Raw genomic sequence first — 15,956 nt, 5'->3', positions numbered from 1 at the left:
ATATGGCATATGAATCTATCTATCTATCTATCTATCTATCTATCTATCTATCTATCTATCTATCTATCTATCTATCTATCTATCTATCTATCTAAAAATAGTTGTGCGGGTTTTTATTTCAGGTGTTTCGGTTTCAGGTAAGTCTGACGTCACTCCGCCTTGTCCCAGGATGTCTCCCAACTTCTCCTATCGATACTGCAAGGAAGTCCCGCCCTATAACGCAAGTGATTGGTTAAAAAAATAAACCAGGCCGTCAATGTTCACCACTGATTGGTTGCATGGTGTGCTCTCTACTGTGATCTGGCTTTGTGGTTTGGAGTCAGGTGGAACTCACCCCGTGGGAGAACGGGATAAAACTTCGTATTAGTCTACGGGAAGTTGTTTTTTTTTCTTCGTCTTCTTCTTTTCAGCATTTTTTGATTTGTAGATGTTTTTATCGAAGAAAGAAGGAATTTGACAAACCAGCCATCCGACATGAAGAGTCTAAAGTATCGATTGAAAAAGCACGAAGTTAACATCACTGTAAGTAGACTTTTGTTGTGTCTGACGATATCGACTCCGTTGGTAATAGCTGATTTAGCTTTAGCTGTGTTGGTGAACGATGTTGCACCTTTGGTTTGCACCACTAGTGTAACTTCTGACCTCTTCTCCTCAGCTTCGCTGATTTTGTTCCCACTGAGTTCTCCGAGTGCAAACTAGCAAGCCTGTTGTGGTGCACCTGCAGTTGTTTCGAGGCAACCACTTGTTGTGTACTTTTAGCAGTTGTCAGGTCAAAATGGACTATTCAAATGGATTGAGTGCTTCCAACTTCAAAATTGAGCCACTGTCCGAATGTGCTGTATTCTTTTAACCGGGGACGTGCCAGCCTCATTTATGTGCACGTTCTGAAGCTTTATGCCTCATAATGTCCTGCTGTGCGGGCCAGATTTAATGTTCTGCTAGACAGGAGGGTGCGCTTGTCCAATACTAATTTAAAAGAAATGACGAAATGTGACTTGAATCATAAAATAGAGCTCAACAACAGTGTTGAAGGAAATCGAATATGACAAAAATATTGTTTTGGCAACGTGGCCAAGATGACGTCATACAATTATTTGTTGATCTTCGAAACTCAAAGAAAATAATACCTTTCGAGTCAGTCTGCGCGTTTGATACATGACGGAAAATCAGCTTGCTTTTTGTTGGCTATGTTTTGATTTATAGTAAAGTAGCAAGCAATTGTGTCGTAATGCCAATGAAAAGATGTCTGTAGGATGTCAAATGTTTTTTTACATTTTACATTCTAAGGCATTTTCATAATTCTGTTATTAGTAGTTTATTGTGTTTTTTTTATGTTGGAATACCTTTGCTGTATTGCTAAAATGTTTAAAATTAATGAAAAAATCATTTAAAATGTTACTGCCTGTGTTAAAATGCTATGCGACATACAGAGATTTTTTTCCAGTTTTCCACTTTTCAATTTTAATTTTTTCTTTTTACTGTGGAGACCATAAGTAACGAGCCAGCATGCAAATGTCAACATAAAACAAGAGTCAGTTTGGTTACACTCATTCCAGTGTTGGAGTTTTAGGTTAGAGTTTATATCCAATCAGAATTCAGCTAACATTTTGCCAGGCTGTATGAAGTCTGCCCGAGGCCTTCAGAATCATTGGGCATCTGTGCACTGTAAGTGAACAGGCACATATAATTAACATGTGTCTGGATAGCCAATCAAATCACAAGTTAGCGACAGTAAGACCAGCTAGACGGCCTTACGTTGAACGTGACATGTACGCACCTTGTGATTGGATGTATTGGATTGGAGGCAGCGCAATGCAGATCAACCAAGCTACATGGTTTAGCTTGGTTGATCTGCATTAACGGTGTAGCCTACACCAGAGCCAGACCAATGGACCTTTAGCAGAAAAATCAGACAATTACTCGCTTTTTAACCCACAATGGCTGAATGAGAGCAAAACCAAATCATTGAAGTCTTCTTCCTAAAAGGAAGAAGAATGGATTTTATGTTTAAATGTGTTTTGGGGGACAATCATTTTGGTAAGTGCAAGCATTGTATGTATTTTTTCATTTTAATATTTTCAAATCTTATTTCGTTCATATTCAAATAATGGATCACGTGAGTGATACGTTTTAATTGCCGATGGGTTTATTCTTGTTTAAATGCTCTGGAAAATAGCCTGTTTTGTACATGATTAAGATGATGCAACGCCCAGTAAAGCGTATGTGTGCTTTTGTATATGATTTCTCCAGCCGTGGTGTCATAACTAATGGTATTATGAGGGATATTTATTTGAGCCGGACTAAGTCAGACATCACTGAAGGCCTAAGCGTGAAATGCACTTACCGCCTATGTAATTCATGCTTAAGTCTCATGCGCCATAGATGCAATTAATCAAACAATAGATGAACATTAGCATTTTATACTTATTTGGTCAATTTGGACTTTTCTGATGGATTTATTTTTATCATAAAGGCTGAATAAAACCTATTCTGGCCTTTCACGTTATGGTAATCAGTCATGAAAATTCTGCACATTTCAAAATGGAGTGTTTTTCAGCCCCTGCCAATTATTATAACCGCTTGTCCGTGTTTATAAGAAGTACTAAATAAAGCATTAGAAGCTGAGAACAATTATATTCACACTGGAAATTGTTCTCCCATTTTCTGCAGATTCCTGTGAAGTAGGGATGTTCCAAAAAACTGATTCACATAAGGATCAGGATTTTCATTTACAGTACTTAGATTTAATTCAATTTAAAAATGTCCCCAACTCAGCATTATAGATAAGAAGAAATCAATCTGCTTCCTGTCAGCTTCTGTACCAGAGGTGCATTGTGCCATGACGTCACCTTGCAGCCTGTTCTGGACAGTCAATCCTAGTGTGGACCGGATGCACAAACACAAATAATGGTAGAAATTCAACCGGCAGTCCTCATTGAAAGCAGTTTTGTTGCGTTTTGCAAACTTGTGTGATGGACAAAAGCCACATGGGCGAGAATGTGACTGCTATGTTCCACTCAGCTGCTAACGAATGGAGTTTGACTGTCACAGATCTGGTGATTGTGTAAGCATTAAAAGTGGCTTTTCTCTATCACAGGTCCCAATCACCAAGCCTTGATGACTATATCTGCTATTTTCTTAATAAATAGAATCAACTTAGTTGGAAGGTGGATGTTAATATCCCAACAACAATACCATGACTATCCTTTATCTCTCACACACATGAATTTAATAAGCTAACCAGGAACATATTCATAGGAACAGAAAGCAAATGGTCCATTATCAACACAATACAAAACCTTAGCATGATTACAAAATAAAACAAGATAAAAGACAACATAATGCATGCAAACTCCATGCACACACTTTACTCACATATATGTAAATGATTGAAAATGCTGTTTAAGCTTTACTAAATGTTACAATTGTGACATATAGTGCTCCCGATATCTTCAGAAATGGAAAAAGGCATGTTCCTAAAAAATAAAAAACATTAAAAAATCAAACAAACAAAAAAATCATTTTCGATTTAATGAAATTGAATTTTTGAATCAAACCAAAATCTGTATCGAATCGTGAAACAGTCAAAGATCCCACCGCTACTGTGAAGCGTACAAGCCGAACTCCTTTGTTTTTGACTTTCAAATTTTTCTGGCTTGACAAAAGTTCTTTCAGAAAGATGTACTTTCCATCCATCCATCCAAACTATTCAATGCGAGGAAAGAGCTCAACAACACCTCAGCAGTAGTCGAACAACCACAATCTTTGATCAGAGGTCAAATTTTTATCAGTATAATTCACAACCATGTTTTCACACACAATGTCTGAGACAGTTAATGTTTAGCTTTGAAAATAGAATTGACTAAACGTGTAACATAAATGTTTGCCACCAACAGTTATACAGGTCTTCATTGAAATTTGATAAGACGATAAACACATACAATTGTTGAAGTTTAATCATTCCGCTTTGCCAAGAGAATTTGTAGTAGGGTGACAGTCTGTGATTTTAGGATTATCGTCTGGCTCCATGGGGGCATACCATGAGGTCATCTCCGGTTTTACCCGTCTGTTCCCATGCTGTGCAGGGAGGGAGTGGCATATCTGCACCTTTTTGAGAGATGTGTGTTGTTCAACATGCATCTTGTGATGATTGCATGTTTGTTCGCAGTCATGAAGACTCAAAGGACCATCACTGCTTATATACAGTATGTTGGTATGTGATAGGGCCTCAGGCTAATATCAACTCTGCTAAAACACACACACATTATACAGTATTATGCACGCTCAGCAGCAGCAGGAACACACACGTTTTGCTGATGTGCAGCACACTGTTGTAATTTGGCTCAGACTAAGCCTCATCAAGCTTTTTTCTGGGCGTTGTTGTTTTTCTGTCTTGGTGGATTAAACGTACAGGACAAATGTTCATTTTATCTTTCACTTAACATTTGAGACCGGGTTGGGCCCTGTTCATACTTGACACAGGCATCAAAAGAGTGGCGGTGTATTATGGATATTTTCTGATCAATTTATGTCAACTGGTATTCTCTACATCTACCAACTTCTTAAGTGGAGTTTCAATCCAGTCAGAATGTGTACCATAAACATACTATGTTAAACTACGTAAGATGAGAAAAAGCAAAGGTATCCCGAGTTTAATATTAAACCACAAACAACATTATATAGATTTTTCTGAAAAAGTGCTATAACACAATTGAAATGCACAAAGTGGCAACACAATTATTTACGGGCCAAATCACATTTTTTCCCCTCACTAACAAAATAAACCATTATCCATTCAAACAACTTGATGTTCCCACTGAACTTTGTAATCCATGTGGAATTCAGTTTTATTGCCGGGATGTTTATTGTACCACATAGCTTCTCTAATAACTTGGCAATGTGTGTATGCTGTTATGTTATGTTTCAGAGAACAGGGTGGAGACTTTTCTCAAATGTTATTTGTTAGTCACAGGTCCCTTGTTTTGAGTTAGGCAGGTTTGTACATGCTTGTTCTACTCTCAACTGATCCTTATCTGTTTTTACAGGAATGTAACGTAACGTATGAATCAAGGGCTGTCCCTCCTTATCTCAAATATCTTCTCAATGCTCTTTATTTCTTCAAATTAATGGTTCCCTAAAGTCACATTAATGATTACAGATATGTTTGATTCTATCAAAACCTACATCTTTACTTAGAAATCCTTAAATGTGGACACAGTTTTTGAACGTAATGTGTATTGTTATGGTTATAGGTAGGAATTGGACTACAAGGCTCCAAGATATCTAGTCCCTACACAACACAAGATCCAATTTTTATTTTGGATGTTTTTTTTTTTTTTTCTTTTTTTCTTTTGGGTGTTGAGCCAGAAATGCAATGGAGTATGCAGGAAATTAAAATGAATGCTCAAGTAAAAAAAAAAAAAAAAAAAAGTACAATACATTTTCTACTGCAGGCTATCCCATCATCAATTGTTCCTCCCCACACAAACAACAAAATGAATTCTGAATGTTCTGAAATCACATTTATTTGGCAATTTAGGGTGCTACAATACCTAACACTAATATAACTATTAAATACAGTAGCAACAAAATACTAAGTAGCAGCAGATCTAAAGGAGAAATAGGACGCGCCGATGGCTTTCAAATCAATTGAGTGATGATATCTTATTTTTTCCCAGTTTACGTAAAAAGTACTGCTTGTAAACACTGCAGAAAAAAATGGCCATACATTTTAGCTAACATGAGTTGTATGTGTTTTGTTAAACTATTCAATAGGAGGAAAGAGCTCAACAACACCTCAGCAACCAACATTTCGGAATCACGTTATGCACTCTATGTACAATTTGTCCACTTGCAAAGGTGCATTAACTTATTCTCATCAGCACAGCATTGCATTACCTCCCTTTGCAATTCAATATTGATTGAGCAATTTTCCCCCACAATTCCATATTGATTCAGCAAATCCTCTCAATCAATTCACCTCCTGGCCGATGGGAGGAGCTTTGCATGTGATTTGCTTTACATGACTGGTAGCCGTTTTCAACGAAAGAACCTGGCACCAAAAGCAATGTGTGTCAGCTTGAAGCTATCGCCGACTACTGTCAATTATTGCAAGCCAAACACTTTAAGCACAGGAATGATGCAAGCAGTGCGGCACAGTGGAAGGGTGCTTTGCACGTCTGCCTCACAGTTCAGAGTCCTGAGATACTTCAAGCTCACGTTCGCTTTGCATGTGGGCTTTGCATGTTCTCCCCATGCCCATGTGGCTTCTCTCCGGGCACTCTGGCTTCTTCCCACATTCCAAAAACATACATGAACTGTATATTGGAGACTCTAAATTTTCCTTAGGTGTGATTGGGTGCCTGAATGGTTATATGTCCCTGTGTGCTCTGCAATTGGCTGGCAAGCAGTTCAGACTGTCCCGCCTACTGCTGATAGACAGCTGGTATAGGCATCAGCAAACCAGCAACCCTAGTGAGGATAAGCAGCTATAGAAAATGGGTGGCTAGATGGGTAATGCAAGCAAAAAACATCATATATGCATTATTGCAAAAAAAAAAAAACTAAAACAAACATTAAAAGAATAATGCTGCAAGTAAGAAATACTGCAATCACAAAAGTGTTGTGGGAAATACTTACAACACAAAACACATGCAAACTTTTTTTGGTTGGTTGCATTGTGCAGTATTTGGAAACATGCCCCAGAGCCACACACGCATACTTGCATTAGTGTGTGACATGTTTATAAGCGTTTTATCCTGAACATATTAGAACTGTGGACAGGATGGCCATGAATCAAGAACATTAAATTCACTATTCATTATCCCATGGTAGAAACCCATAATAATACCTCCTACGTATTGTCTTCTAACATTCATCTGATTATGAGCGAAGTTAATGCCCATTTTGACTGTGTGAGTAGTTCTATCCCTCTTTGCCCTATACTATTATCATTTGGGATAATACAACAACTTTTCTTATACCAGTATGAGTACTCAACTCTTGAGTAGTCAGTCACCAATAAGACTAATACTTTTGCTCTACAAAATTTCTCCCCCCAAAAAGTCTGCAGTGCTCTCATTTGTCTGTGTCTGTCACACCATTTTTGACAGGGGCACATACTTTCAAATTGTGCGTCCATCGGACTCATCATTTTTTACTTCAAAATATGAATCATCATCCATTTACTCTCTTATAACCTTGTCCACTTACGAACATTTTTTAGTTTGTTTTGATCATGCAGGTCACATTATCTGTTTATCATTCGAGATTTCATTAAAATGCCTCATTAAAGTGCTTTTTGCTCAAAACAAAATTGAATCTGCAATTTTTTTGGTATCAATTAAAAGTCAAATAATACACAATTCGATTACAATGAGCCAGGATATCTATTATCTATCTATTATATCTATTGCAGGTTTTTGCTCACGTCTTGTATATGCAGTTTGAACTATAGAATTACTTTGTTCTTTTTAATCTCACAATTGGCCAGGCGTGGGACGAATTTGCGGAATATGATCTCATTCGCTTGTCATAGTGTGAGAGAGCGTGAGTAACAGTGCAAGCTTGTTTACAGTATGTGTACGTGCGTGTGTATGTGGGAAATAGTCAACGTAAAAATGACAGAATCGACATTGTACAATGAATTGACACACTTTTGATAGTTAGCTGCAATACCCAACGTATAGTGGTACTAAAGCCGACAAACCTAGAAAATGAACTGATGCAGCAGAGGAGGACTCGCGCGTGATTCACAATAGGAGCTACACTCTGCAGCTGCCTGTTAAAGCAGACGATGCGGGAGGGGAAAAAAAAAACTTACCGTTTTGGACACACTTGGACGATATTATGCCAATTCGGATATCGTCCTTGCCTAGTTAGGACCCATTGCTTTTTGTTTTGTGAGTCCCTGGAACCCAACAGTTTCCAGAAGTAAAATGTGCACTGAAGACAGTGACATAATTTTAATAAAAGATTAAATATTCCAATGCAGCATTTTCCTTAAAATTTCATATGATTAATGGCCATTTTCTTTTCTTCTAGTTTGCAGTTTCTACATCGTGATTATAAAACTGCTCCAAGAAAATGGCCGATACTAGTATCTTATGCCATCACAAGTACGGATGCCTTGAAATAAGGCCATCTACTGGCTCAAGCCTGACACTTCATATCAATACTGGCCTATCCCTAATTATTTTGGCATCTTAAGTGCAATATCTCCATTGGGAACACTGGCATGGGTAAAGTTCACATGGCTTGGCCAAAATAAAAGTGTATATTTTGGCTGTGTGAACTAGAGGAAGAGGGAAAATAAGAGCACTTTCTCCACCGAGTCATGATCCTCTATGGTATCTTCCAAAAGCTAGGAAGCCTGGGGTCTTGTTTATCAACCAAGCGGCGCATACAAGTACATACAAACATTGTAATGCAACATATGGGATTTATCAACTTAGACCTTTGCATAGAAATGTATAATTGCGACTTTTTTGCGACTGTCGCCCAAATGAAAAATATCAGTATTTCTCAAGTTATGAGTTTTCAAGTCATCAGCTAAATTAAGTGTATGGGCAACTGCAAACATATCAGGAGCTTTATCTATCACAATTGTAACATATTATTTAGGATAGATAGTATTTTCATTCATATATATGTATGTATGTGAGTAATATGTGTATTAATCTATAATATTGATTTTGGGATGTTTTAAATCGATTTAAATTGTAGTAAATGAGAATCCTGATACTTATGTGAATCGATTTACACACCCCTAATTTACAATGTAATTTTGTACCTGGCTAAAATAATATATTTAAATTTAATCGTGTAACATGCAGGGATGAATACCGTACTTATTACAGGAAGGTGATTTTTCATAGATGAATAAATGACAATAAGAAATACAATCACAGAGGTTCTAGTTTAGCTCCGTAAATCCCAGGATTTGTAAAAATAAAGACAGAACAATAACATAAGCAAAAATAAATATGGTCGTGAAATAATAGTGATGCTAATTCATCGGTTTATTGTACAAAGACTTGAATTCTATATTTACAAGGTCATTTTATACCTGGTGGAAAAAAATAGATTCAAACCATCATGTTCGATATGCAGGGATGAATTGTGAGTACCTCTTGTTGATTATTTTGTAGTTGAATAAATGCAGGGACTGGAAACTGAAATTAATAATCATTTAACCAATCATGATTTAAATGAAAATAATCCCGATTTGTTTATTTATTTCTTTTTTCATAATTAGCCATCCATAGTGCAAATGCAATATTATTGTAGATATATAATAAATCACTTGACCTGACTGACAGGTTATCGTTAAACAGTCTGACACACTGAGTTTGGCATGTCATTGTCAGCCTGGAAACTGTGGATGGCGGAAGTCTGTATGAAGTCTGGATTGTCAGTGTTCTGCATCAAAATAATTTGCATGAGTTCTTGCGGATAGTAATGTTTTTTTTATTGGTGAGCGAAAATTCACAGCCAAGTTTTGGTTTAAGGCACTATGGTAGAGATCACATCTCTAGCTGAACGTTATCTGTTTTGTAAGAAATTATGAACTGAATAGTGTCTGCCTGTCTTTGCTACATGTCCAAGGAAAGATGTTAAATTTAAGAGCTGTGATTTTACTATTTACCACTAGGAGGTACATTAGTCTGCTTAGCCAGCAGCCGCTTTGCTCTGACCACCAGGCTGTCCTTATTCCACTGATAAGAGTGAGTTGTACCCAGAAACGACTAGCCTAAAAAAATCATGATTGAGATTCAAAACGGAGCATGTTGAAAATGCAACTATGCATATATTACACTTAAGTTTTGATTTTGGCTGTCAAGGCATTGGCCAATATTCTGATGGTATGATAAACCTGAGCAAAAATATCACAATTACAATTACAGCTCTTCTTTTTCAATCGAACCCATCTATTTTATTTTTAAGCAAAGTGTTGAATATTTTATACATTAAAAAGAGACACTATGGAAGATTTGACAGTTTTTCATTACGGACAGCAGGAGGTGCTACATTTACCATTGTCCGTAGCTATAACAAACATAGCAGCCTCCGGAGAAGTGCCACCCCCCATGCAATATAATATAATGATAGCTAGACCTACAATTACATTTAAAGGGCCAGTGTGTAAGATATAGACCGTTTTTCATTAATAATGAATAAACTAAATCATTGTAAATTTCAAAAACTTGCAAATGAATGTGTTCCTAATGACCATCGGTATGTTTTTTAAATATACTCTAATCATAGGTCTAGTTACCATTAAATTACCGTATTTTTCGGACAATAAGCCACAATTTTTTCATCATGATTTGAGCCCAGCGGCTTATAGTCCAGTGCAACTTATCTGCTGGTTTTTCCCACCAGTCAAGCAAATGTGTGTTCAAGAAGTCAGTTTATGGAACAACTATGAAATAGAACTGAAAAGATGCGAATCAATGGCTGTGCTCAAAAAGAGTTTAAAAATATATTAAAAACATTTTTTTAAAAGAAGGTCTAAATTGAATAAGATCTTGTATAAAAGTTTTTAATGTGTAAATTTGACATACTTCCTTGTTTTGCGGATGGCCCGCTGCATGCAATGTTTTGATGCCTGTTCTTTATCCTCGTGTGCGTGGATCACTGTCCTGCATTCTACTTGACTGGTAAGAGTTGTGTTAGCGTTTAGAAAAGCTGTGGAAAGTGTTGGCTTTTTGCTATTGAGTCTGTCCTGTGCAACTTATGTCAGTTATCATGTGTCTGTGGTGATGGACTTCCCTGTGGCTGTGGCCTCCTTGTTTATGTGCATGGAAGCCTGGTGCAACTAACTCGTGTTGACATATTTGCCCAGGTTTTTCGGCTTCTGCGCTATCGTACACCAAAACCAACGGTGAATTGTATTTGTATTCGCTCGGTCAGCATATATTTCCAAAGTATGCTCTTTCTGAGACACTGTAGTGCGCGTGTTGCAATTCTTAATTCTACACAATGCGGCTTTAACTTTAAAAGAGATTCTGCTGCCCTTGGGAAAATTGCTCGTTCAATTTTTGTGTGATCAAGTAAAGTTTAACATACCTGTTATTTTGCAAAATTTGATTTGTTTACCTTTAATTTTGACTTTTAAATAACATTTTAAGTTATGATGATGTTTGTTGGACTGTTCAATAAACTTTCTGAAAGAGGTTTTAACAAATTCTGAGTTATGCGGACCTAAGTTAAGCATAATACTTGAACAAAACAAGTTCTTTTTTTTTTTTGTGAACAGTGTAAAATGAAGCTTGCTCCCAAGACATTAAATGTAAGCAAAAGCCTGACAAGTATGCCAGTGGAATGTACTGATGGCGCCTGGATTGAGCCATAAAAACAAAAGTGATGTGAAAACCTATCCCTCAGGGTAGAGGTGTTTATGTGGGACTTATTTTGGGATACATTTTTGGGAGGCTTTTATAATATTTTGATGATTCTTGTTTTAATAGCCTTGTGACCAAGCAGAGTTAAAACCCTTAATTCAGTTTGTTTAACCTGGCCTTGCAAACCCAAAATAACTTGCGTATTAAATCGATGAATATGATTTTCTGTGGCAAGACTTGCTGAGATGTACGGCACTGTGGAATATATAGCATGATTTCTCTTTGTTTGTTTGTTTGTTTTTGTATCAGTGCACATTTCCTTATTTCCTGACATGTACACCTGCCTGGCCACTGTAGCAAACAACTACTGGGACTCGCATAGTGTTTGGATATTGCAGTCATACGGATACATTTTTATAATTGTTATGTCTCTGATAGGGATTTGGCATCTCACTGTATTGCACCAATAAATCACAAAGAGCATGCAGCTATGTTAATGCCGTATATCAATAGTTCCATTGAGGATATAGTGTACCAAGTTACCAACTCGTGATTAGGGTCTAATTTGAGTCTCATCACACATCATGCCCAATGTTGTATCCAAACAAGAATGCATGGGTTTACCTGCCTCCCCTACTACTATTTCCCGAAATAATCAATATGATTTACTTTTGATTGCAATTTTAATTATGAACAATTTCTCCATAACAACCTCCATAAAATTATTCTTTAGAACATACATTTAAACAGTGTTTTTTATTAATTAGTCAGCGTAGTGTTCTGAATTGTTGCAAAGGTTATTGTTGCCATAGGATTAGCTCTTAATTATCAGCTTAACAAGTTTGTTAATAATTTCATTTAATGACTTTATTTTCTTTTACATCGATCAGTCCACATTGCATTACAATTTTTCTTAAAGGGCCAGCCCCAGTCTGTGTTGTCATTCTCACAAGCGTCCGAGAAGGCTCCATTTATCTTTTTTTTTTTTTTTTTTTTTTTTTGCTTGTTACTGCTCTGACAGGAAAACACTGACAATTACAGTGAGACTTAAAAAAAATAATGTTCCCATTCTGAATAATGTATGTACACGAATGCTTATATTCTGACACAAAGGCTTTTATTTTGAAATTGTTACTGTAAAGTACGCATGTTGCGACAATGACTGACTTTATACTATACAACCTGTTACGGCAGGAGAGTCACAAGACACAACTCTATACAAACAACACAACCATGTACCGAAACAACATTCAATCTCCAATTCAAGGCGCTGAAAAACAATGTAATTATGCTGGTATTTTATTGTACGGCGTCTGTTGCCAGCGTTCAGCGCAGACTCTAGCATAAATTAGCTGCTACCTAGCAGCGCTCTGTCCTCCACTCTTGATTAGTGTGTTAGTGTCAAAATAATGAATAGAGTAGCAGCAGGTTTGCTGTTTTTGCGAAAGAAGCAGCTTTCATAACGACACAAAACCTAATTAATGTAAACATCTTTTTTTTTTTAATCTCCATTTATCATGTCTTGCAAAACAGATTGGAGTAGATAATGACCTTTCTTTGCACATCAGTAGATTGAAGCGGGAATCATTGTAAATGAAATGATTTTGAATCATTAATCAATTATAATCAGAAATCGATCACAATTCAATTATGAGCCGGTCAAACATTCCCACTTTTAAGCACACCCCCAAGCAACTAAAGGAAAACACTGGCGATTATTATTTGAATAATAACCTTATTCTATTTAAAAAGACATGAACCATTACTTAGACTTTCAGCAAGCTGCCTAGCTCTTCGCCATCAAACTTTGACATTTCATACCATAATGTCATAGATCATAAATAGGTGTATACAGTATGTCTACTATGACCGTTTTCACCACTATCGTCATAACCTTGTGAAACCACATCTGTAACATCAGTAGTTTGGCAGTGTCAGTTTACATATTAGCCTTCAACTTTATGCATGTGTCCTGGCAGTAGGCTGTTATTAGATGACTGACTTTCTATTTGCTGCTTGTGATTTCATCCATCAGGACACAAGAGACCTGTTAGTCCAGCTGGGAGAGACTGCAGGAAACCAAGGTGTCGTAAAGAATTACTGCCTGTACTGAGGGGTTGATTGCATGAGTACAGGATGACACAGGGCTCCTGCTGAAATATTTCTAGGCAAAAAGAATGTGTGACTAGTTAAACACCTTGGATCTGTCAGGTGATGTTTTGCTGCCAAGGTCAGCGTTTAAATAGCGGCTTGAAATGGTGACATGCTACATTTTAGATCAACACAAACAAGCAAAGCATTTAGCTGTTATTTCAACATACTGTAGCTGTGCAACGATGCTTTTACTTACCCCTCAAAAAGAAAACAAAAAAGGGTTAACACTATTTACCTATTTTGGTGGTTGTTGGAAAGTTGATGTACTTAACCCACAATCTAAAGCATAAGTTTTCAAACATGTTTTCTTTTCATGTTATGATAAAATGTTTTTCAAGATTGGTTTAGCAATTGTGATTTTGCATAATTTTCCTCTTGGCAGCCTCTATCACGATGACGGTATTGGCTGCCACGATTAATAAAGATGATCCTCGGCGATATTAACATTTAAAAGCCGGCTACCTACAATACAATACATGTCAAATCAAGCACTTTCAGTCGTCTTTCCACCAGGGGACAAATGCAAGGTAAAAACTTCATTAAGCTTAAGAAATAGCAAGTGAGCAAATCCTGCAAGAAGGGCGGCAGCTTGACGCCTCTGCAGGGTTCCACGCGTCAAAATGACATCATTTCGGCAACCACACCCCTTTGCGCGGTATCCGCACTGGCCAGAGTTTCTGCACGTGTGCTTTCCGGAATTTCTTTATCGCGCTGAAGCGCTGGGTAGAAAACACGGCGGCCGAACTATTGCTTATGGAATTTCGCCGGTATTTTCTATAAACAACTCCTGGCGAGCATGCACACAGAGGTGAGGAGTCTGGAAAAAAAAGCTTGGAAGAATTTCGATGGATTGAATCTACTTGTGTCATTTGTATGCTGTAGACTCCCCATTTACTGCCACCAGTAAGGGAGAATATTTGCTGACTGCGGGGGAAAGCCACATTGATTATAAAGTGCTGCAAAACGCGTGCCAGCGAAGTTCCGCACATCTACTTTCACACGTTAAGAGTGAGACGCGATGACCACACTAAAGTTGGTTTCGCAAGTGCGCTCCCGAGATTTCACGTTTCAATTCCACCTTTAAAGCCTTCAGATGAAGATATTTCCCACATTTTTGCATGACAAACGTCTCTGCTTTTCTCGCTGTTTCTCACCTGATTCCTAATATACAGTATACCTTGCTAGCTGTCACATGAGACCCATTTTAGAAAATCCATTGGAATAAATGGGGTATGAAATGAGCAAAAATGACATTTTGAATACTAAGTCCATTCTCACTTTGAGTGATTCTGGTACTTTTATACTGTTTTTCTTGCAAAAAAACTTTAAGAAGCCTTTAATACCTATACCCTTTTATCTTATCCAGTAATGCCTCGTAACCCTTCTTTCCTCTTCACTGTACTTTTGCTTGCCATGAATGCATTTGGTTCTGCTCATCCTTAATTGCTGTGGTTGATTTTTCACTATGAAATAGGTTTTGGTCGTTAGAAACTGTTTTGGCATCACAAGTTTGTGTCCAACATCCATTATCTGCAATGACTGGATTTTACTGTGTATGGGACATGTTTGTAAAAGTGTATTTTAAACTGTTAAACCTTCTATTTGTCTATATCAGCAAGTCCCTTTCAAAGTAACTACTCAGCTCAGTGGTTGTTTTTGCTTGCTAACAGCCCTATTATTAACTAGTACATAAACAGACTGACAAACAAATACACACACAATCAAGCCATTTGTGATATTTACGTGATGTGGTCTTTAGTATGTAGTGTGGCTAGGTGCCATTTTTACACCTTTGTCTCCATGCTAGGGTGAGCAACTTTCGTAAATTGACACCCACTTCTTCATATGACATGTCATGCGGAGGAGGATTGTGAATGTTTGTGGATCTCAGGGCCGCTCTGTTTACAGCACTTCTGAGCAGAGACCAGTAACATGAGTCCAATCTGACTGAAAACTGTGTCAGTTAAATACCCTTCTCATCTCTTTCACTCTTATTTTTAAGTATGACTTTTCACCTAATCAAGTGAACTTTGAACTCGATGTCTGCGGTGGTATTAGTATGTGAATGAGCTGGAGTCTCAGACAGCTGCATGTAAACGGGCTGACTTAACCTCGCTACTGTGGAACTCGGATCGCAAGGCTCTGGAAAAGCACCTTTCTCTTGATGGACGGGTCAACTGAAGACTTCGCCCAAACAAAATGATATGAGTGTCAATGCCAAGACCATTTCAAATGCATAAACCCAAATTCGTCGCTGATATTAAAGTTTTCAGATAGAAACAAGTAAAGTGAACAGCAGGGGGTGGTAACTTAAGCAGTGTCTTGTGGATGGCCTTCTTTCATGCTGGGAGTGGAGACTATCGCCATTACTCATGGTGCAGTAATGTTCAGAATGTATTCTTGGCTCCTGTCTTCCAATCAGTCACTATAGAAAGGTTTGCAAGTCAAAAAAAGCGG

At 37.5% G+C, this 15,956-nt stretch overlaps 1 protein-coding gene across 2 annotated transcripts in view; it reads left to right on the top strand.

Moving 5' to 3' along the window:
- Nucleotides 1–331: 331 nt before the first annotated feature.
- uacab (uveal autoantigen with coiled-coil domains and ankyrin repeats b) overlaps nucleotides 332–15,956 on the top strand; it is a 40,445-nt gene continuing 24,820 nt past the window's right edge. For both annotated transcript variants that reach the window (XM_088413815.1, XM_088413814.1), the window contains exon 1: nucleotides 332–522. In XM_088413815.1, coding sequence (XP_088269941.1) covers nucleotides 475–522 — 48 coding nt within the window. In that variant the 5' untranslated portion in view covers nucleotides 332–474. The remainder of the gene's footprint in view (nucleotides 523–15,956) is intronic.

Source organism: Hippichthys cyanospilos, chromosome 4, assembly GCF_059441005.1.
Source record: "Hippichthys cyanospilos isolate Australia breed blue-spotted pipefish chromosome 4, RoL_Hcya_1.0, whole genome shotgun sequence".
NCBI lineage: Eukaryota > Metazoa > Chordata > Actinopteri > Syngnathiformes > Syngnathidae > Hippichthys > Hippichthys cyanospilos.
This window is presented reverse-complemented; position numbering and strand designations above follow the sequence as displayed.